General features: G+C 36.8%; 1 protein-coding gene across 1 annotated transcript; it reads left to right on the forward strand.

The window, feature by feature from the left end:
* The first annotated feature begins 1,205 nt into the window (after positions 1-1,205).
* Positions 1,206-21,279, forward strand: LOC137633040 (uncharacterized). The gene is made up of 10 exons (XM_068365206.1): positions 1,206-1,227; positions 1,927-2,106; positions 2,243-2,409; positions 4,733-4,782; positions 5,906-6,022; positions 10,484-10,714; positions 13,828-13,966; positions 14,943-15,130; positions 16,715-16,934; positions 18,316-21,279. Exons 1-10 carry the CDS (start codon positions 1,206-1,208, stop codon positions 20,077-20,079), a joined length of 3,078 nt encoding a protein of 1,025 aa, XP_068221307.1. The 3' UTR covers positions 20,080-21,279.
* The last annotated feature ends 399 nt before the right edge of the window (positions 21,280-21,678 follow it).

A 21,678-nucleotide genomic window follows, 5' to 3' on the forward strand; every position in this document is an offset into this window, starting at 1 on the left:
GATAAGGGAACTTATTTCTTCTTCCTTCACCCCTCCTTAAATCTGAAAACAAGATAATCTCTCTCTGTGAGCATAGTGCCTTTGGTGCATATTGAGCGGTGTTCTATTGGCACTAGTATACAGTCATTACAGTGTCCTTTGCATCGCAGCTGAACCCACTTTTTAGCCTTTTAATTTACCTATTCTCTCTCCCTTTCTTCCATCAAGCTACCCAGCTTCTTATCATCCATTCAGCTTTTTAGATTTCTACTACAGTACCTCTCCATTCCCACTTCCTTTCTTCCATCCTGCTGTTAAACTTCTTAGTTTTTACTTCATACAGCAATGGCTGTGTTTTCCTCCCAGTTGCACGTAATTTCTGAAGGGGCTCCGAGACCTCAGTGCTGAGACTTATGGCCTAAATTCATAAATATATATTTCTCTCTCTCTCTCTCTCTCTCTCTCTCTCTCTCTCTCTCTCTCTCTCTCTCTCTCTCTCTCTCTCTCTCTCTCTCTCTCTGTGTGTGTGTGTGTGTGTGTACCAATTAATTTTTTTTGGTTATGTGTATGTGTGTAATCAAAGATAACCTTGAAAAGGAAAAGGAAATAGTGATCATGCCTAGTATTAGTATTGTATACATTTCACTTCTATCTAGATGGAATGCTATATGAATTCTTCAAAAGTAGGTCATACAGTGTTATTAAGGGACCATCCTGCTTGGAAGTGTTAATAACCATAAAATTTGGACAAGTAAAGTGCAAGTTTCTTTAATGTCAACCATATTTATTTCACTAAGTAATGTCCCTAATGTGCAAATTCTCGATGAGATATCTTATCAGCTATATTGTCGTATATTGTAAAAACTATTTACGTGTATGTTAAACTAGTCCTATAAATCATGAGTATGAACAAAAACTGAACTGAGAGTGGGTAGTGAGTTAGAACATGGCAGCATTAACAGCTCTTAACCCTTTTACCCCAGGCTATTTGGAAATTTCCAACCCTTAACCCCCAAGGGGTTATTTTTTTCCCAGCACATTTTGCAGTATATTTTTTTTAAATTGCTCTAACAGCCTTAATTTTTGTCATAGAGAGGTCAGGTTGGTCTCATTCTCTCGGAAAATGCCTGGATTTTCTCAAAAAATTATCAAAAATATGAAAAAAAAATAAAAATTTATTGCATTTTTTTGCAAGGATGTACTGGTACGTCCATGGGGGTAAAGGGATGGCTTTTGTGAAACGTACCAGTACGTCCTTTTGGGGTAAAAGGGTTATCCTCTGAGTTTGACGTCATCTGTTCATGTAGCCATAAATGCTTTGTAGAAAATTTATTCATCTTTCTAATGCTATTTTCTATTTTTTTTCTATCTATTCATTTATTTACACTACAAACCTCAACTTAAGTAGGCTGACGAACAACGTCATTGCCTACTAACCAAAAGTCACGAGCCTGGCAACAATATTGTCACGACCGGGATCACCTGAGGTTTAACGTTTCCCTACTCTTTAATTCATATCTTGTCAGCTATTTAAATTTACTTAGAAACTAATGTGCAAATGACATTTTCTTGAATGAGAAGATACTGTATATGTAACTTGATACTGGTTAGTCACTTTAGGATATTGTCTCTTCTTACTTTTAATTACCAGAGAATTAGGGTTTTCTTTGCTTATTTAATAAATAAATAATAGGGTTTGTTGGTACAGTGGTAAAATTTATTCAGCCAAGAGAGTAGGCTTGTTTTAGAAGTAGGTATTCAATAGCCCATCTCTATGTAAGTAATCAGCTAAAGAAAAAGTCAAGAGTATAATAAAACACTACGTATGATATTTATATACTATGAGAAAGCTTTTGATTCTGTCAAAACTAGAACTTAGAATTTTTTTGGGCAGGGATGAGATTTTATGCAGTAAAAGTAATACTCTATACAATTTTTTTTTTTCAGATTCTTCTAACATTGTGACTTTTGACATTCCAATCAAGAGTATAGTAAAAGTCCTGGCCCATTTTGGGAAATCTTTGCCTGTGTTTTTTCTTTACTTGAAACCTTCTCTGGCTGAATCAGTAAGAAAAACGTTGAAGATGACAGACAGAAATGGATTATATTTTGACCCGTGTAGTTACGGTAAGATTGTGCTAAGCGATTCTTTTTATTTATTATTCATCGGCAATACTTTGAAAGTTAAAATTTGTTAAACAGTATCATGCATTTGTAGTAAATTTTCTTCTTTTCCTAATAATTTTTTGTTTTCTTTCAACAGACGAAGCTCATAAACGTATCACTATCCTGCCTGATAGGATGACTGATGAAACTAAAATTATGATAAAAGATATATTGACTATGACGGGGAGTACATCCAAAGGAAAGCTGGAAGAGCTTGACATTAAGGAAGCTAACGAAATTCTCATCAGGTCATCCCCAACAGAGGTAAGCTTACTTGGGTTTGAACACTTAATATTCAAGAAAAATTCTCAATGAAAGGACCCCTCATCACTGTACCTGTTCTTAACACTTTTACCCCCAAAGGACGTATTGGTACGTTTCACAAAAGCCATCCCTTTACCCCCATGGACGTACCGGTACGTCCTTGCAAAAAAAATGCTATATTTTTTCATATTTTTGATAAAAAGAATGAGACCAACCTGACCTCTCTATGACAAAAATTAAGGCTGTTAGAGCAATTTGAAAAAAATATACTGCAAAATGTGCTGGGGAAAAAAAAAAAAACCCTGGGGGTTAAGGGTTGGAAATTTCCAAATAGCCTGGGGGTAAAAGGGTTAAATGCAGGGTTTGTGTGCTGTTAGAGCACGGCCACTGATTTGTGACGTTGGCTACATGGGACCAAGTCTTCATCAACCTTTTATAACTACGCTTAGGTATCCACCCCTTTTCTTTCCTTGGGATAAGGATGTAACCACGGCAGCTGATAAAATCCTCTTCCTGTAGTTCAAGATTCTCATATTTTGAAGCCCTTTTTTATCCTTAACGATGAAATACACACTTTGCTTCATGCCATTGCACAAAGAATGGGATAATGAAAATATTTCTTAACAATAAAAAACTGTTTATGCTTAAAAAATCATAAATAGGATCGTGAAAATTGAGAGGTATACAAGATATAATTATGGTGATAAAGATGATGATCATTATAGTAACATCAATGGTGATATTTGTAAGAAAAAAGATTTATGTTCATATTAAAGTCAGTTAGGGATTTTTTTACCTTCTGTTTTGCTACAGCCAAAGAAATAATTTTAATTCCAGGTGAAATTATTCCATAAGGAATTTGTTGAAACCAATGCAAGTATCTTTTCATTTTTTTCTTCACAATGACCATCACAAGCATTAGTTGCAAAATAGGTACTGTATCATTTATAAGCATTTTCATAATCATTGCTAATGCTATACAGTATTTTGCTGTTTACTTGCATTTTGAAAGATTCATTTTGATAATTTTGTTAATTATATTAAACAAGCTAATGTTTACAGTAGTATTACTAGGAAGTAAAAGAAACTCCTGCTATCACTATTCATGGTGGTATGAGTTTCTAGGAAATCCTAGTCACATATGTGGGTCATAAGTTCTTTACAAGACTGACTTTCTTTCAATTTTCTTGTTAATAGACGCAATAGTAATCAACTAAGAACACAATTGGAGTTTCTTCTTGCACTAGCCTATATACAATAATAAACGTAAAAATACAATATATTCAAACATTTTTCACTTGTCCCTTATAATTCATTTCATCCAGCCGAGTTTCATCAAATTGAACTAAACAGGTGTGATTTTACAATTCAACGCTTGCTTTATTTTGTTATAATTACCACCATGCAGTGGACGAAATTTACTAAATCTGGCCCCGAGGTGGTCTGGTTAAAATTTTCTAGTTCGAAAGTATTCCATCTTAAATTCAGATGAGCAGCAATCCATCAGTTTTAACATTACAGTACACCTGTTGAATGTTTCAAAGCTTTGAATATCTCTTGTCTAGTATCCCGTACCTGCCTTATTATCTTTCATATCAGATCTATAATTCAAAATTCTTGAGAAAAGCATACTTGATATCTCCTCCAATATCATGAGTCAGTTGCATAGCATATTGATTATTCAGTCTCATACCTTTGAACATTGACATTGCAGTTATTGTTTACCTAATATGAATTATCTTAATACTTTATACTGGGTTAGATGTCAATCTAAATAAAAAGACACCAGTTAGGCAAGCTAGAATGGAAATGCTTTCACAAGGCTTGCATTGTTCATGTAACATTCCAACTTGCAACAGATTCCATAGTCTAACTCTGTTGAAGTTCAGGGACGTGTACATTGCTGATCATCTCAATTCCATAAGTTGCAAGTCCGTTCTAATGTAATGAATCCTCTCCCGTGAAATATTGTTGGTTGTGACATAAGGGTTCTTTGATACAAAAGTTTTTCGTTACATGCCCCAATGTATATCAAATATTGAGCCCTTAAATTCCAATGGTTGCTTGTAACCATAGATTTAGGTTTACAGTATATTAAGTTTTTATTTAAATTAGAAAAATTAGTAACTTATTGTAAAGGTTAAATATACTATAATATTCTACTGTATATCATTGAAAGATTTTAGTGTTTTATAAGATAGCTGTTAGGTGGATATTTTGAAAACTTTAAAAAATATAAGGAGAAATATTAGGACTGCCTTTGATAAGGATTATGTTCATGTAAAAATGTACTACCTTTTTAATATGAGTAATTTTTTTTCAGGTGCAGGCTTATGTTAGGAAACCTGGGTCTTATCCATCTGAAACAAAAACGTAAGTTGATTGATGCAATGTATCGTTTTATTTAAATTTAATGCCAGTTATTTCTCATTTGTATCATTTTCCAATATCTCCCAGGTTTGAGTTTTTGTATATTATATCATGTAAAGTTTTATTATAATCATTTGTGTTTTAGTGTTCTACCTTTGTGATATTTATGTGGGTTATTTTTGTTGTAAGTCCTCGGGTTACAATGACTTTGATTTACTTTTTATGGATACAACGCTGTTCCCATAATGAATTGCATTATTGATTTTGTTAGTTTAATTTTGTTGTCCTGTATTTATGTCGTCCATGTGTTTTTTTTTTTTTTTAATCCCAGGTATGTTTCCATGTCATAAAGTGTGTTTTATTCTAATATTATGACTTTATTACTCCAGTTGCATAGGTTAGTGACTTTGGTGCTTACTTATAGCTTGTACTGATTTAGGCATGTTCCCAATTATAACACTTCCTAGGAACGGATCTTGTCGTAACCTGAGGACCTACTGATATTTTTCCTGTAATTGGGATGCGTATTTAATGTAAAATGTTGATTGGTTTCATTCCATCATGATATCAAACTGTTCTGATATTTCATCTTCCTCTCGATGCCACTACTGGAAATCAAATGTCATACCAGGTCTAGGAATTTGGAAGATTTGACTTTGGTTATATTTAGTTACTTGATAGTTTGTCATAAAAGTGTAGCTTTCTTCTTGTAGTTGTTTCCCCTTGCCTTTACCATTCATGAGTAGCCTTTAAACTTTTAAAAACCGAACCCTTGAAATGTTGAGGAGGGACAACAGTGTACATTTTTTGTTAATTGTTTCAAAGTTCCTGCATGCTGCTTTGAATATCGAGTGGAAAACTGATCTTAATCGCTGCCTCCAGGTAGTGTTGAATGTTATACTCATTTAAATTTGAAAATTTATATGTTAAGGAATATTTATAGCAATAGCAAGGGATTTCCAAGCTTATGGAGGGAATATCTATATAGCTACAAGGTAATGGTATGATGGAAATCAGATTGATCTTGACCTTTTGTCAAGTGTACGTAGTAGCTGCATATACTTGAATTTAATCAATTTCTTACTTGGTTGCAGTAAATTGATTCACTTGATATTTTTCATTACAGGATAATAATCTACCCACTTCCACCGCAAAAGGGCGGAATCTCCATAACAACCGATGACTATGCTTGTCTTGAAGAGGAGCAGTTTCTCAATGACGTTATTATTGATTTCTATTTAAAGTGAGTTGTTGTGTAGTGTTCATTTATTTTAGCTTATTTTTATCCTAAAATTATTGATTAAATAATGAATTCTCTATCAAGTGATTTGTAAAGGTCACATTTCTAAAAACAAACAAATTGGTAATTAATTTAGAAAATGTTTCTCAGGAAATACAATGAAAACAACTTGCAATACCCTTTAAGATCAGTTTGAAAAATTGCATCACCACTAAGAAACATTCAGGATTTGGTATCTGTCTTGGGAAATGGCCTTGAAATCTTTGAACATGAGAAATAAGGACATTATATACTCTGGGTCTGTATATTGATTTTTGTGAATCAACGATCAGACATTTGAAAGACACTTGTAATATGTAAGGCTAAGTTCTACAGTGATGAATGTAAATAATTAGCGAAAGTTGAGATAATTGGCATAAATGAATGCTTTAAAGATAGTTTTGTTTTTTGGCACACAGTAACAGTATGAAGAATTTCTGAATGCTTGTAGCCTGCTACAGTCTATAGAAAATTTTCTTCTTATATTTCTAGCCATACAAATTACTCATAGATGTCCCACATTAAAAATTTTTGTGTATCAATGTACAAACAATCTGATTATAGCTTTATGGAAAGAAGTACTCAGGAGTTTCCTTAAATTGGGAAATACTACAGAGAAAGTTGTACTTTTGTTAATTTTTTGGTGGCATGTAAAACTGATATACAAGGTACAGGATCTGTTAATCAGTATTAAGTGTCCTCAGTTATGGTGAATAAGATAGTTTCATAAAGAAAGAAGTAGGATTTGTGATTCCAGCCGAGTGGTACATGGTCTTGATATTAATGGTCAGGTTTTCAATTTGATTAATTATCTTCGCCAACTTTGTTGTGGGGAAGGTAAAGTTTTGATAGGCGTTGTCTGTATGTGTTTGTGATTCACATAACTCTAAAACTGTTTTGACAAAATCACATGAAACTTGGTGGGATGATTGCCTGTGATCCAAAGAGTTGCACCAGCCAGCAATTCTAGGCATAACTGAACTGAAGTCGAAAAGATCAAGATAGAAATTAATATAGAAGGCTATGAACTGTTCCATACCCTTGAGCAAGATGGGCGAGGCATATGCTTGCTGGTCTTGAAAGATTTGAAGCCAGTCATTTGTGATCGAGTGGACACTAGTAATTTCAAAGAGGCACTTTTTGTTGACTGCAACATGGCAAACAACTCTTCCCTCCTTGTGGGTCTTGTCTACAGAAGCCCAAGTAGCAGCGAAGAAAATACAAGGGAACTAAATACACTATTGGGTAAAGCTACTGAGGCAACTACACAAGACCTACTTCTGATTAGTGATTTCAACTTCCCCAGCATAGACTGGAAGCGAGAAAACAGCACAGTTGTCCCAGACCAACCAGCGTCAATATTTCTGAAAACTACTCAAGATGCCTTCCTTGTACAACATCAGAAAGAGCCTACAAGGTATAGAGAGGGGGAGAGAAATCCAATGTGCTGGACCTGGTCTTTACAAACCGTGTAGACCTCATAGAAGAAATCACAGTGGCACCGGGAATGGGGAAAAGCGACCACCACACGCTCATTATTAAAATAAATCACTGCAAAGCAATTCCGTCTCGGCAAAAAAGACTCAACTTCCCAAAGGCAGACGACAAACTTAGAAGTGAAATGCAGGAGACAGACTGGGGCAGTGAGCTGGAGGGCAGGAATGTGGATGACATGTGGACACTGATTAAAGACAAAATCAACCAGGCAATCCAACACTCAGTACCAACCAAATCCGTAGACCGAGCTTATGCGAAAAAATGGTTGGACAGAGAAACACTGGAATCAGTAAGGAAGAAACACAGACTCTTTAGAAGGTGGGCAGCAAACCAGAGAAAAGGACGACTACACAGCATACCTTAAGGCAAGGAACAGAGCTAGCAAGAAATGCAAAAAAGCAAAAAGGCTTAGAACCTAAAGTAGCAGCCGAAGCAAAAAGTAATCCAAAAGCCTTTTGGTCATATGTCAAAAGCAAGACAACAACAAAATCAGGAATAGGAGATCTAAAGAAGGAAGATGGTAGCAAAACAGCATCAGATATAGAAAAGGCAGAGATACTGAACGACTTCTTTCAGAGCGTTTTCGCACAAAATGATGATGGCCCGCTACCCGACCCATCAACTGCTGAGTACAACACACCCTTGCAAAACTTTGAGATCTCCGAAGAAAAGGTACGGAAGTTAATCCAGACTCTAAAGACCAACAAAGCTTCAGGACCAGACAGATGGCATCAGCCCTCTTGTTCTCTCAAAGGCTGCTGACATATTGGCTCACCCAGTAACATTGCTCTTTCGCAAGTCTTTGCACGAGGGACAAGTACCACAGGACTGGAGAAAAGCGACGGTCTCACCTATTTTCAAGAAAGGAAGCCGCCTACAAGCGAGCAATTACAGACCAGTCAGCCTCACATGCATACTCTGTAAGGTGATGGAAAAGCTCATCAGAGAAGAAGTCATCAGACATTTGGGGGAAAATCAACTCATCAGCAGAGAGCAACATGGCTTTGTACAAGGGAGATCCTGTGTAACTCAACTTCTGGATGTTATGGATACCTGGACAGAAACTCTCGATGCAGGAGGAAGTGTTGACGTTATATACATGGACTTTATGAAGGCGTTTGACTCTGTGCCACACTGTCGCCTCTTGTCAAAGATCGAGTCGTGTGGCATCCAGGGCAAAGTCCTCAAATGGATACAGGCTTTTCTGAAAGATCGGCAGCAGTGTGTAGCAGTAAATGGAGCAACATCACGACCAGCACCAGTGACGAGTGGGATACCACAAGGAAGCGTGATTGGTCCGATTCTATTTGTCATCTACATCAATGACCTGTCCAATGTCTGCACAAGTGATGTGAAGTTGTTTGCAGATGATACAAAGCTGTTTACCCGCAGTGACATCCCCGGAGCAACAGACAACCTACAGGCTGACCTTGACAGCTTGCAACACTGGTCACAGGTTTGGTTGCTCCGTTTCCACCCACAGAAGTGCAGCGTCCTGAAGCTTGGGAGCAAAAGATCTGAGGCAAAGTACACCATGCATGACAACTCACTTGGCGAAATAACACTGGAGGAGCACGAACATGAAAAAGATCTAGGCGTCTACATCGACAACAAGCTGAGCTCTAAAGAACATGTAGCTAAAGCAACCGCAAAAGCCAATAGAGTTGTCGGTATCATTCGAAGTACCTTTGACTTCCTGACCAATGATCTCTTTGTACAACTCTACAAAAGCTTTGTGCGCCCTATCCTGGAGTATGGTCACTCAGTATGGCAGTCGCACCACAAATTCCTGTGCAGTGAAATAGAGGATGTTCAGCGTAGAGCAACCAAGCTGTTGGCTTCACTGAGGGATAAGCCATACTCTGAGAGACTGGAAATACTGGGACTGCCCACTCTTGAGCATCGCAGAAGTCGTGGTGATATGATCAATCTTTACAAATACATACACAAGATCTATGATTCAGACAGGCCAAAGTTTGAAATCACCAGAGACAGTGCAACAAGAGGTAATAGTCTCAAAATCATCAAAAAGCACTGTAGGCTAGATGTCCGCAGAGGAACTTTCTCCCAGAGGGTGGTCAACACATGGAATGATCTCCCAGACTCTGTGGTGCAAGCACCAACGGTGAACGCCTTCAAGAGTAGACTTGACGCCCACTGGAGACTCCTGCCAGGTGTTTACAGCCCATCCTGCCAATGTTAATTCCTAGGTTTCAATGCCACGCATGCCACTCAATAGAGTATAAAATTTATTTAGAATGATGAACAGGTCCCAACAGGACCTCAAACTTCTAACCAGTTAATAAGGGTTTGGGATTGATTGGGTCAAAAGATAAAGCTGTCACGAAAAGGTAAAAAAAAAACCGTCTTTTTCCCATGCTGTGGCCAATGTTTATAAAAGTTGCATGAAACTAGTACCAAAATGTGCATAATTCAATCCCTATCTTGTGATATGTAGCATGATATAGTGACGTCATTACCCTTGTTTGTATTCGTTTGTGTGACTTGCTTAACTCAAAAACTATTTGACCTAATCTCATAAAATTTGGTGGGATGATTGACCATGGTCCAAGGACAGTTTGATTAGATTTGGAAGTGTTTTGGTTAAAGGTTAAGATAACAAAAAGGTCAAAAACTTCTTTTTGCAATGTCGTATCAATTTATCTGAATTGCATGAAACTAGTGCCAAAATGAATACAATTCAGTTGCCTTTCTTGAAATAAACATGATATAGGCAAAGGTATGTGCCTACCATGTGTCTATTCTAGTTTATAATTATTTTTATTTCGTTTGAAATACAGTCATGACAATTTCTAATGGAAGAGATGTCAAACCATCAATGATAATTCTACTTACCAGTGTAAGACTTGCTTGTGATCTGTGGACTATATCTTTTGTGCATCTCCTAATATTTTAAAATTCTTCCAGGTGGTTACTACAAAGTAAACTGTCTGAAGCACATAGAACGCGAACACATGTTTTTTCTACGTTTTTCTACAAACGCCTTACTTCTAAGCCAAAGAAAGGTCGCAGACCACATGCCATTGAAGATGACCCCAAGTTATCTGCAGCTGAGAAAAGACACTCCAGAGTGAAATCTTGGACCAAGAATGTTGACATTTTTGAGAAAGATTTCATCATAATTCCAATCAATGAACAGTAAGTACTGGCTTAAAAAATTCTCTCTCTCTCTCTCTCTCTCTCTCTCTCTCTCTCTCTCTCTCTCTCTCTCTCTCTCTCTCTCTCTCTCTCTCTCTCTCTCTCTCTCTCTCTCTCTTTCTTTCTTTCTTTCTTTCTTTCTTTATTATTATTATTATTATTATTACTACTACTACTAATAGCTGAGCTACAACCCAGTTGGTAAAGCAAGATGCCATAAGCTCTAACAGCGAAAAATAGCCCAGTGAGGAAAGGAAATAAATAAACGATATAAGAAGTAATGAACAATTAAAATATTTTAAAAACATTAACAACATTAAAATAGATACTTCATATATAGACTATAAAACAGACTTATGTCAGCCTGTTCAATATAAAAACATTTGCTGCAAGTTTGAACTTTTGAATTTCTACTGATTCAACTACCCAATTAGAAAGATCATTCCACAACTTGGTCACAGCTGGAATAAAACTTCTAGTGTACTGTGGAGGATTGAGGCTCATAATGGAAAAGGTCTGACTATTAGAATTAACAACTGTCCGGAAAGATCTATATGTAAGGATGGTTAGAATTATAAAAAATCTTAAGTAACATGCATAATGAGCTAATTGAACGACGATGCCAGAGATTAATATTTAGATTAGGAATAAGAAATTTAATAGATGACAAATGGTTTCTAGGTATTAGTGATAAAGTTATTATGTACTGGTCTTATTAATTTTTCTGTTATCACTATACTGGACTGTATCATGTTTTACAACAGCAATATACTTACATTTTTTCCTTCCCTGCGTGTCGTAAGAGGCGACTAAAAGGGACGGGACAATGGGGCTGGGAACCCCCTCTCCTGTATTATAATCCTGTGAGACATCAAAGAAGTGGAGCTGGGGGGAGAGTGACTACTCCCCGCACTCAAGTTTTGGAGTGTTTGCGCGGGTATGTAGTACGATAGAGAGTAAAAGATGTGAGATTGGAAGTATGTTTAGGAATAGAAGGATGGATATATTGGCTTTGTGTGGGACAAAGATAAAAGGGAAAGGTGAAGTGATGTTTGGTGAAATATCTGGTCAGAGTGTCTGGGATTGAAAGGGGAAGTGCAAGAGAAGGTATGGATTTATTGCTGAGTGAATGGATGACAGGTAAAGTAGTGGAATGGCAGGAGACAACATCTAGGTTAATGTGGGTAAGGGTTAGGTTGGGTAGGGAATGTTGGGCTTTTGGCCAGGTTGTGAGAAAAGTGAAGAAGAGCGGAATTATTTCTGGAATGAATTAACTAGGTGGGTAGAAGGAATTATGTAGTTGTCATGGGTGACTCAAATGCTAGAGTGGGCGCACCCTCCCCCGTTATCCACCACCGATGAAGATTCATAATGCTGAATCCCCTACTGCTGCTACCTCCGCGGTCATCTAAGGCATCGGAGGAAGCAGCAGGGCCTACCGGAACTGCGTCACAATCGCTCGCCATTCATTCCTATTTCTAGCACGCTCTCTTGCCTCTCTCACATCTATCCTCCTATCACCCAGAGCTTCCTTCACTCCATCCATCCACCCAAACCTTGGCCTTCCTCTTGTACTTCTCCCATCAACTCTTGCATTCATCACCTTCTTTAGCAGACAGCCATTTTCCATTCTCTTAACATGGCCAAACCACCTCAACACATTCATATCCTACACCCGTTATCACTCTCACCACTTCATTCCTAACCCTATCTACTCGAGATACACCAGCCATACTCCTTAGACACTTCATCTCAAACACATTCAATTTCTGTCTCTCCATCTCTTTCATTCCCCAAAACTCCGATCCATACATCACAGTTGGTACAATCACTTTCTCATATAGAACTCTCATTACATTCATGCCCAACCCTCTATTTTTTACTACTCCCTTAACTGCCCCCAACACTTTGCATCCTTCATTTACTCTCTGACGTACATCTGCTTCCACTCCACCATTTGCTGCAACAACAGACCCCAAGTACTTAAACTGATCCACCTCCTCAAGTAACTCTCAATTCAACATGACATTCAACCTTGCACCACCTTCCCTTCTCGTACATCTCATAACCTTACTCTTACCCACCTTGGCTCTCAACTTCCTTCTCTCACAATTTGTTTTATATCAAAATGTAATAATTATCAAAATTTACGGTAACAGAAGAAATACTGCGTGTTCTTGTAGGGATCAAGGTTTTTGGCTTATTACCCTTAAACTATGAAAGTAAGAGGAATTTTGACAAAATATTTCGTATACATGCATTCTCCATTGCCATACGAAGCATGGTGAATTTTTTCAGGATTTTGCGTTTTTCACCCTATACCTCCATATACTGTATTGGCTTACCGACCGGGCTCCTTAATGACAAGCCCTGAAAAGGTTCACCACTTTAAGAGGGGTATTACCTTTATTGCACTAAGTTTTTGGTCTTTTGACCTCCGTTCCCATTACTTTTCATCCAACCTCTTATCCTTTACTTCACAATGAAACTCCATGTGTTTTTCCTCCGTTACGGCTTCCCCAGCCCAAGCATCTGGCAATCTGACCCAATTGCCATAAATTCATTCAACATGGTATAGTCATTGTAATGATATTAAGTACTACTATAGAATCTCAATCAAGAGACTTGTGAGAAGGGAACAGTACAGAGCCCTTCAGTGTAAGCTTAATTATTTTCAGCCTTAAAATGATGTAAATTAAGCTTTAAGACAAGATGGTTTTTTGTAGAAGTAACAGAAAATGGGAGATGTTACTCTTTGAAAATGCCATCATGATTAAGATTTGACATGAAAGGTGAAATTAGTCTAGAGAGAAGTTTTTATATTGAATTTTAATCTAAATTTTACACTGCTCAACCTCCTCCCCCTCATCTATTTGTCATACTCTGTCAGATTATCACAAAAAAAAAACAATGTTAATGATAAACTACAATTTATAGAGCGATGAAGTACAGGTCATATACAAATCCTCTGCTATCCATCACAATGCCTGACTTTGTATGTATGTATGAGTCTCAGTTCCTAGCAAATGTATTTTTAATAGGCATTAGAACTATAACAAAAGTAGTCTACAGTATTGTTGCAATTTTGACTGATATTTCTGGTTTTATTCCAGCGCTCATTGGTTCCTGGCCATTATTTGCTATCCTGGTTTAAGCGGACCTGTAAGAGTTTCCGACGGCCAACCCATTTCTCGCACTGCAGCCGACAGGCCGAAGAAACGGAGGTCCACCCGCCCAAGAAATAGAATAGAAGTAAGTTGTAAAAGTGTTTACTTTCTAGAATTTTATACTTGATTCAGTTTATGAAGGATTATGACATACCTGGTAGGTTTCATGGCAAATATCTATCCTTGTTGTTTACTAATCAAATCTTGAAGTCCTTATTCTTATCTCAAGTTTAAACAACACACACACACACACACACACACACACACACACACACTCTCTCCTCTCTCTCTCTCTCTCTCTCTCTCTCTCTCTCTCTCTCTCTCTCTCTCTCTCTCTCTCTCTCTCTCTCTCTCTCTCTCTCTCTCTCTCTCTCTCTCTCTCTCTCTCCCTCTCTCTCTCTCTCTCTCTCTCTCTCTCTCTCTCTCTCCTCTCTCTCTCTCTCTCTCTCTCTCTCTCTCTCTCTCTCTCTCTCCTCTCTCTCTCTCTCATATATTCCAGAACTCATTCCGCTCTTCTTCACTTTTCTCACTACCTGGCCCATACGCACTGGCAAACGCCCAACATTCCCTACCCAACCTAACCCTTACCCACATTAACCTAGATGATATCTCCTTCCAGACATTTCACTAAACATCACTTCACCCTTTCCTTTCATCTTTGTCTCACACAAGGCCAATACATCCATCCTTCTATTCCTAAACATACTTCCAATCTCACATCTTTTACTCTCTATCGTACTACATCCACGCACATTCAAACACCCCAAAACTAGAGTGCGGCGAGCAGTCACTCTCACCCCAGCTCCATCTCTTTGTTGACGTCTCGCAGGATTGTATACAGGAGAGGGGGTTCCCAGCCCCCTCGTCCCGTCCCTTTTAGTCGCCTCTTACGACACGCAGGGATAACGTTGGCGATATTCTAATTGTTTTTATGCCCCTGCAGCCACAGGGGCTCAAATTTACACATTCAATAAATCCATGAAAATTTAATTTTCACTCTGGTAATTTTAGACACCTCTTTCATAATAATAATAATAACAATAATAATAATTATCTTTTAGCAAATACCCATCATTGACGATGGCGAATGGAGCGACCGAGATGAAGCCGAAGGGGAGGAAGACGAGCTTGAGGAAGAGGACGATGATGAAGACCCTCCTCCAAGTAAGAAGTCTAAATTGGAAGGAGAACCCTCCGAAGAGAGTGAGCAGCTGAGTGCTGAGAGCAATACACCATCCGCTATTAGACAGTAAGTTGTTTTCCCTTATGTTTGTATTATTGTTGACATTTAAGAATTATAGTTTTGCCAATAGTCCTTCCTCATGAAGGATTTTCTTTTATAACTTGATTCAATTATATCTTAGTTTTCTTACATGTTCTGGAGTATCTGTTACCTAACCCCCTAGATTTTGGGGGACAACTGTGTTCCTTTTATTTGTTGATTGTTTCAAATTTGAGTCCGGAAAGCTGAATGTTACGGTCTCTAAACTCCCATCTACTTGTAAATCTTGCCAATACGTGAAGCCCAAGTTAGAATTAAAAAGTGCCATAATTAAGGATACAGTATTTTCTTTTAAACCATTTGGTTTCAAAGATTTGTGAGTAATTCATTCTTGAAATTGAAGTTACCCAATATGAATTAGCTGAATATTTATATCCTGAAAACAAACATTTTATTAAGCTTCCCCAAGAATTCAAAATATGTTTTTTCAAGCATATTAATTTTGCATAATTATAGATGAATTTGAGAAATTCTTGAGGAAATCGACAACATCAAGGGAGATTCAAGATCCCTGAATTTGATTATCTGCAAGGAGGCCGGCAAATTTATTATAGTATTTTTGGATATTTTCTGAATTTAAAGTTTTATGAGGGTGAATGGGCCTTTGCTGGAAAGGCATGTGCCCAGGGACCTTCAAATTCACTTACTTAACAAAATTGGTATCATTATTTCAACCTGGATCTCACCAGTAAAGAGCTCATCTAACAATTATTACAGAACTAGACATTGACATATAAGACAAGAAGTATGATTATTTAGTTATGAAAGAGCGAATGCAGGCCAGTATTCAGTTATATAACATGGGATGGCATGGCCAGGAGACGGATCCTTATGAAAGCGAATATTCAGTTGTGTGTAGTAATGGCTTACTGTGGACATAGTGCATATTCGTGGATTTCAACATTCTGTAGTACTTAACTGCTGTAAATGTTAAGAACCGACTCTGCGTTATAAATATTTTTAGAGGTGTTTTGTATTGATCTACTTATCAGTGTTGGTTGTGTTTACCTTATATATGGGCTCCCATGCTAGCAGTTGCTTGTTACTTAGATTATAGTATTGTACTCTTTAGATTTTTTTTTCTATAGAAACCCAATTAGGCTTGCTTATTCTATAAAAGTGTTTAACCATGCAATTTTTAAAAGTCAGAACAAAGAATTATTTTGGATATAGCCATCCTAGGTTACGAAAGCTTGTGTTCTTTCTTGAATTCAGATGGTTGTAAGCTGCTTTTCAGCCTCCCTTTTGAATTTGATACTGCATGGGATACCTAAGTCCCACCCACCAAGTTGGTACCGATTAAGGATTATAAGAAGATCTATCTTATTTATTCATCTGCATATTGTCACAGCTTATGATATGTCTGCTTTAAAGTCTCTCTCTCTGTGACAGGAAATTTTGGAATTTTTTTTATAATCTTTGATATAATGGTATGAATGTACATTTGGAAATATGAATGTGAAGACTAGCAGCTAAGTATGTGGGAGGCTTTTATAAGGAACTTTCTCCATATGTTAGAAAATATACTATATAAAAAAAATTATTTTTCAGACCATGCATCTTGATTTTTGATTCCTTATCGGGAGCCAACAGAGTTAGAATTGTTGCGACACTGAGAGATTATCTGACTGTAGAGCACAAAGTTCGGAAAAACTCTGAAAAATTGTTTAATCGTGATACTATGAAAGGAGCTTGTCCGCGTGTCCCCCAGCAAATGAATTACTCTGACTGCGGAATCTACACACTTCAATTTGCCGAAAGTTTTTTTGAAGTAAGTCACTAGCGAGTTCTTGAATTATAAAATATTTTTATCTTAATGAATGGATCTGCGCATTAATGCTGTGGTTTCCAAAAAGTTTTTTTTTTTTTTACACCATTTCCTCTTAGTGGTGTGTGGGAACCAAATTTAGATCAAAATTATATACAGTACAGTGCTTAAAATTCCATTTTCTTTGTAGGCACTCATTCTCACAGCATGGATAAATAGGCAAATTATATTGTCATGTGTTATGGAATGCTCCTAATTTTGAAGTATACTAAGTTTTTTTTAGGTCATATGGCCAGTTGCTGCTTTAAGAGGATAGCTATGTTAATTCTTCATTGTACGCAAATAAGACGAATGTATATTATTACCAATTATATCTTGAATTGATATTAGGAATATAAATTTTACTGGTAGTAAACAATCATTGTCATTTAGGTAGGTCATCTGTGTAGTTTCACTTCTGTAAACTATTGATAGCTTTTTCAACTCCTGCTTATTCTTATGTGTGCTTTACACAAAACCAACTAAGGTATTCTTTTCTACATTTTATCTGTAACAATAGTTATATAGAAGGATTTTTAGTTTTGTCTGTCTGTGAGCTAAGGATGGTTATTTTTTTTTTTAAGGAACATTTATCCATGACCCTATATTTATATCATCTTTTTTTCACCTTTGGAATTATGCTTTGTCCTTTAAACAACTTACAATATTATAACTTTTAATTCAAAATTTGATTAAGTTTCCAAAGTTTGAGAATTATATTTATCATTCAAAATCGAGTTTAAATATAAAGTTTTGAGTTTGTATGCCCTTAAATTTCTACTTTGATGGTAGGTACAGAAACTAATTATCTCATGCACTAATATGAGATTAATTTAAGTTAGTATTCCTTGTTTACTGTTATACATTATATAGTGCATTTATTAGGTTGCAGTCAAGAGGCATTGACATTCTTTTTGGTTTTTATAGTACTGTTAGGGTTCATTTAATTTAGAGAAGTACCATAACGAGGGCAACTACTGGTATGTGTTTAAGTAAATGTTTTTCCTAATATACTTTTATTCATGGCTTATGCTATTTTTATTGATTGGATAGAAATTTACCATTTTTTCGTAAGTTATTCTTTTTGATAGATTGAATTTCTTAGATTTTTCAGTCAGAGAAATGACTAAACAATATTTTTGTATGCAAATTGCTTACATTGTATTTGTAGCTTCCCATCAGTGTTTGTTTCTCTTGTATTTTTTAACTTTACCAGTTAGGCCCTATATCAGAAATTCATTGCAGTTTAAACACTTGACCTTTCTTTAAAGATAATTATTGTATTTGGAAGTCTGTTATTAAGAGCTGTCACTGTTAAAAAAGTTAATTTAATTATTTTTTACAGCATCCTCTGAAAGATTATACATTCCCTATTCGAACTCTTGGCGAGTGGTTTCCACATGAAGTTGTGAAAGGAAAGAGAGAAGCAATAGCAAAGTTAATAAAATCTCTAATGGAAGAACATAATCCCAACCATGACTCCATCATCTTGCCAGACATTTCATTTGGCTCTGACGACCGAAAAGATGCAAACACTCCAGGCGACGCAGCTACATCTGTCTCATCCTCGGAGAATAAACTTGCTCAGCCAAACCAAGAAGAGGAGGACATTCCTTTTCTTGAACGTGATGCAAGTGAACGAAAGTATGATTATTCTCGCCCTGGTAAAGAACCTCATGATAGTGCTGCCAAAGAACTCTACGATGATTCGGACAAAGTTCCTGGTCCATCAAAGTTACTAACTGATGAGTGCAAATCTAGTTCTCATGTTGTGAGAGTGTCGAATGCAAAGGACGACAAGGGGCAGAATATTCATGGGAGTACAATCAAAGTTATGCCAAATACTTCTATAGCAGAAAATGCTTCAGAAACTCTTAGAAAACCTGTGGTGTCTGTGAGTTGTGTTAGTTCTGGTAGTGGTGGGCTCGTACATTCGAAAGTGATGCAACAGTCTATTAAGGGTTCCTTAAGCTTTCTGCAAGAAAAGCGAAATACTCAGATGAATACCATTATAAAAGATTTAATTTATGAAAGTGACGAGGATATTTTCCCCAAGAGAGATAAAAAAAAAGTCGTTGGAAAAATTAGTGCTAAGCAAAACAATCTAACTTTGCTGCAAGACCAGTATGGTGAAGAAGATGAATTAGTGGAAGAAAATTCGGGGGATGGTAGTAATTATGTAAGTATGGTTGGTAGTAGCGGTCTGATGCGAGTATCCGGGAATACTTGTTCGACAATGAGAGTTGAAAGAGTTGTTTACATGTCTGAAAAGAATGGTGTCGGTGAACAAACGGTTAGTCCAGTGAAAAATGTGAAACAGGGTCCTGTGTCTTTTGAAAGTAAAACCAAAGCATTGAATGGAACTTTTGAGAGGGGGAACCAAGTGGTTCAGGTGGTTCAGAGTGCACAAGGAATATCTGCTACCAATATTGGAGAGATCTCTAAAGATTTTAAGTTTCATAGTCCTATTACTTCTGTATCTCATCAAAAACAAAGTTTGTCTAATGTGAATACTAGTTATTCATTTCGAAATATGTGTCCCAAGTCCTCCGTTACAAAAACTATGCAGTCTGTGTCACAGTCTCAGAAAAGTGCTGATGTAAGCTTACCTGTAAGCTCTACATCAAGTTATGTGGATTCAGATAGTGGTTTAAAGACTGTGGAAACTTCAGGGGGTACAAGTATCATTGACGAAGATACGGAAGAAGTCCTTCTTATTATGCCAGTAGCCAATAACACAAGTAACCAGTCAAAGTCAAATAGAAAGGTAGCCTATGACTCATCAGACAGTTTAGGACTACAGCTAGATGAGGAAGGAAGTTTATCAGGGTCTTCAATAGTGGGGTCATCAGCAGTGTCTGCTCAAGATTTGGATGTGCGGCCTGTTGGTGGCCGGAGATTGGTTGGAGTCGCTGGGTCACCACCTAGAGCTGGTTCTTCATCTCCAACATTTTCAGGATCTCAAAATGTGTTTAGATTAAGTGAAAGGGTGTCATCCTCTGGTAGGACTATTGCGCCTCCCAAGCGCTATTTGGAGGAGGACGATGAAATATTTCAGAAAAAACGTCGTGATAAACCTGTTCCCGGAAAGGCTCGTATTGTTAGATAGGAAACTGTTTATAAAGCGTGAGTATTAAACCAGCAAGAATGTATAGGGTAGGGAGGGGAAAAAATTTAATTATTTACTGTAAATACCCTGCAATTGGAAACAAGTTGGGATTGGTTGTACTGATAGGCAATGTTAACAAGTGGTTGTTTTAATATTTCAACCGTTTGATTTAAAAAGTTGGTTTTCGTGATTTGTCAAGGTTTTTATGAGTTATGCCAGAGATGTCATGTTTGTGCTGGTCTTGTTAAATTTCTTTTAAAATTTATGTTAAAAAAGTGCCAGAACATATCTATAAACCAGAAATATAAGTTAAAGGGTTTGTGTTATCATCCATTACAGTTACCTTTGAAAGTAATAGGTTGGGTTAGAGAAATTCTCAGGAATGTGGTGAACATATAAACCTGTTCAGAAATATTTCTCGTACAAGGTTGAAACCTTTTGTTTTTTATTTTGTGTTAAAAATTAAATGTTACTGTTTGAGTTAAATCTGAGCAGGAGTAGCATTAAGAGGTTTTTTATAGCTTGTGTTATTCACAAGGTAAATATTTTGTTATTGAACCATATTGGTGCTTACAGTGTGTGTGTAAAGTCTGACGGAATAAGTATATGTAATTATGAATCTGGACTTGAAGACACACACACATATGGGATTCCTATTAGTTCCCCACGTATTTATTTCGTCAAGTGGGATTTGGTTGAATCCAAAGATGTGATGTTTCAAAAGTTAAATCGTATGACCACTTTTCTTTATTTTGGAGATATCAACTACTGCATTACAAACAAATATTGTGAATTGCAAGTAGCAATGTGTATTTTAACAGTGCCAGTGTTGTGATCTAGAGTCCCAATAAGTTTTGTAATTTCAAACTATGCCAGAGTATTAACACAAGAGAAATGATCAAGATTCAATATATGGTAACTTCATCAGTGACTTGGGGGTTTTAATTGTTATCTTCATATAAGGTTTTTTTCCAGTGTAAATACTAAAGTAGAACCTCAGCCAAGCACAAGGAATTTTTGGCTGCATATATGGACATATAAGTAGAATTGTGTTATGCAGAGCTCCTTCAGGGTGAGATAAGATTTGATCCCACAGTATTCCTTGTAAAATAAATTTTAGGAGTGTTATGCTCCTCACACTATAACTATCCCTGCTGTATGAATGCAGTTTATTTCATAATAAAGGATATTTTTTCTGTATACCTTATTTACCTTTTACCTCAACCATTCTGAAAATTTGATATCTTCAGACAACTTTTCTTTTAGGATGTATCCAGTTATTGTTGAAATAGTTATTACCAATCCGTAATATTTCTTATTGAATGAAAAGAGAATATTTGTGTTTTATCTTTAGGCCAATTCAAGTAGCTGCAACGATCGTACGAAACACTGTTCTGTAACTGAAACCTAAGTTATTTATTAGGGGGTAATTACTTTCGGCAAAGTTGAAAGGACGACCCATTGAAATTTAGCAAGGGTTAACTATCCATCCCGCTAGTTAGTGGGGGTAGTTCGCTACCCTTCCCACTCACACGCCTGTGATTGAGCTCACTTTGCTTTTGGCTCGGATGGTGAACGGTCGTTGCCGCTGTTCATCCT

This window comes from Palaemon carinicauda, chromosome 42 (genome assembly GCF_036898095.1).
Source record: "Palaemon carinicauda isolate YSFRI2023 chromosome 42, ASM3689809v2, whole genome shotgun sequence".
Classification (NCBI taxonomy): domain Eukaryota; kingdom Metazoa; phylum Arthropoda; class Malacostraca; order Decapoda; family Palaemonidae; genus Palaemon; species Palaemon carinicauda.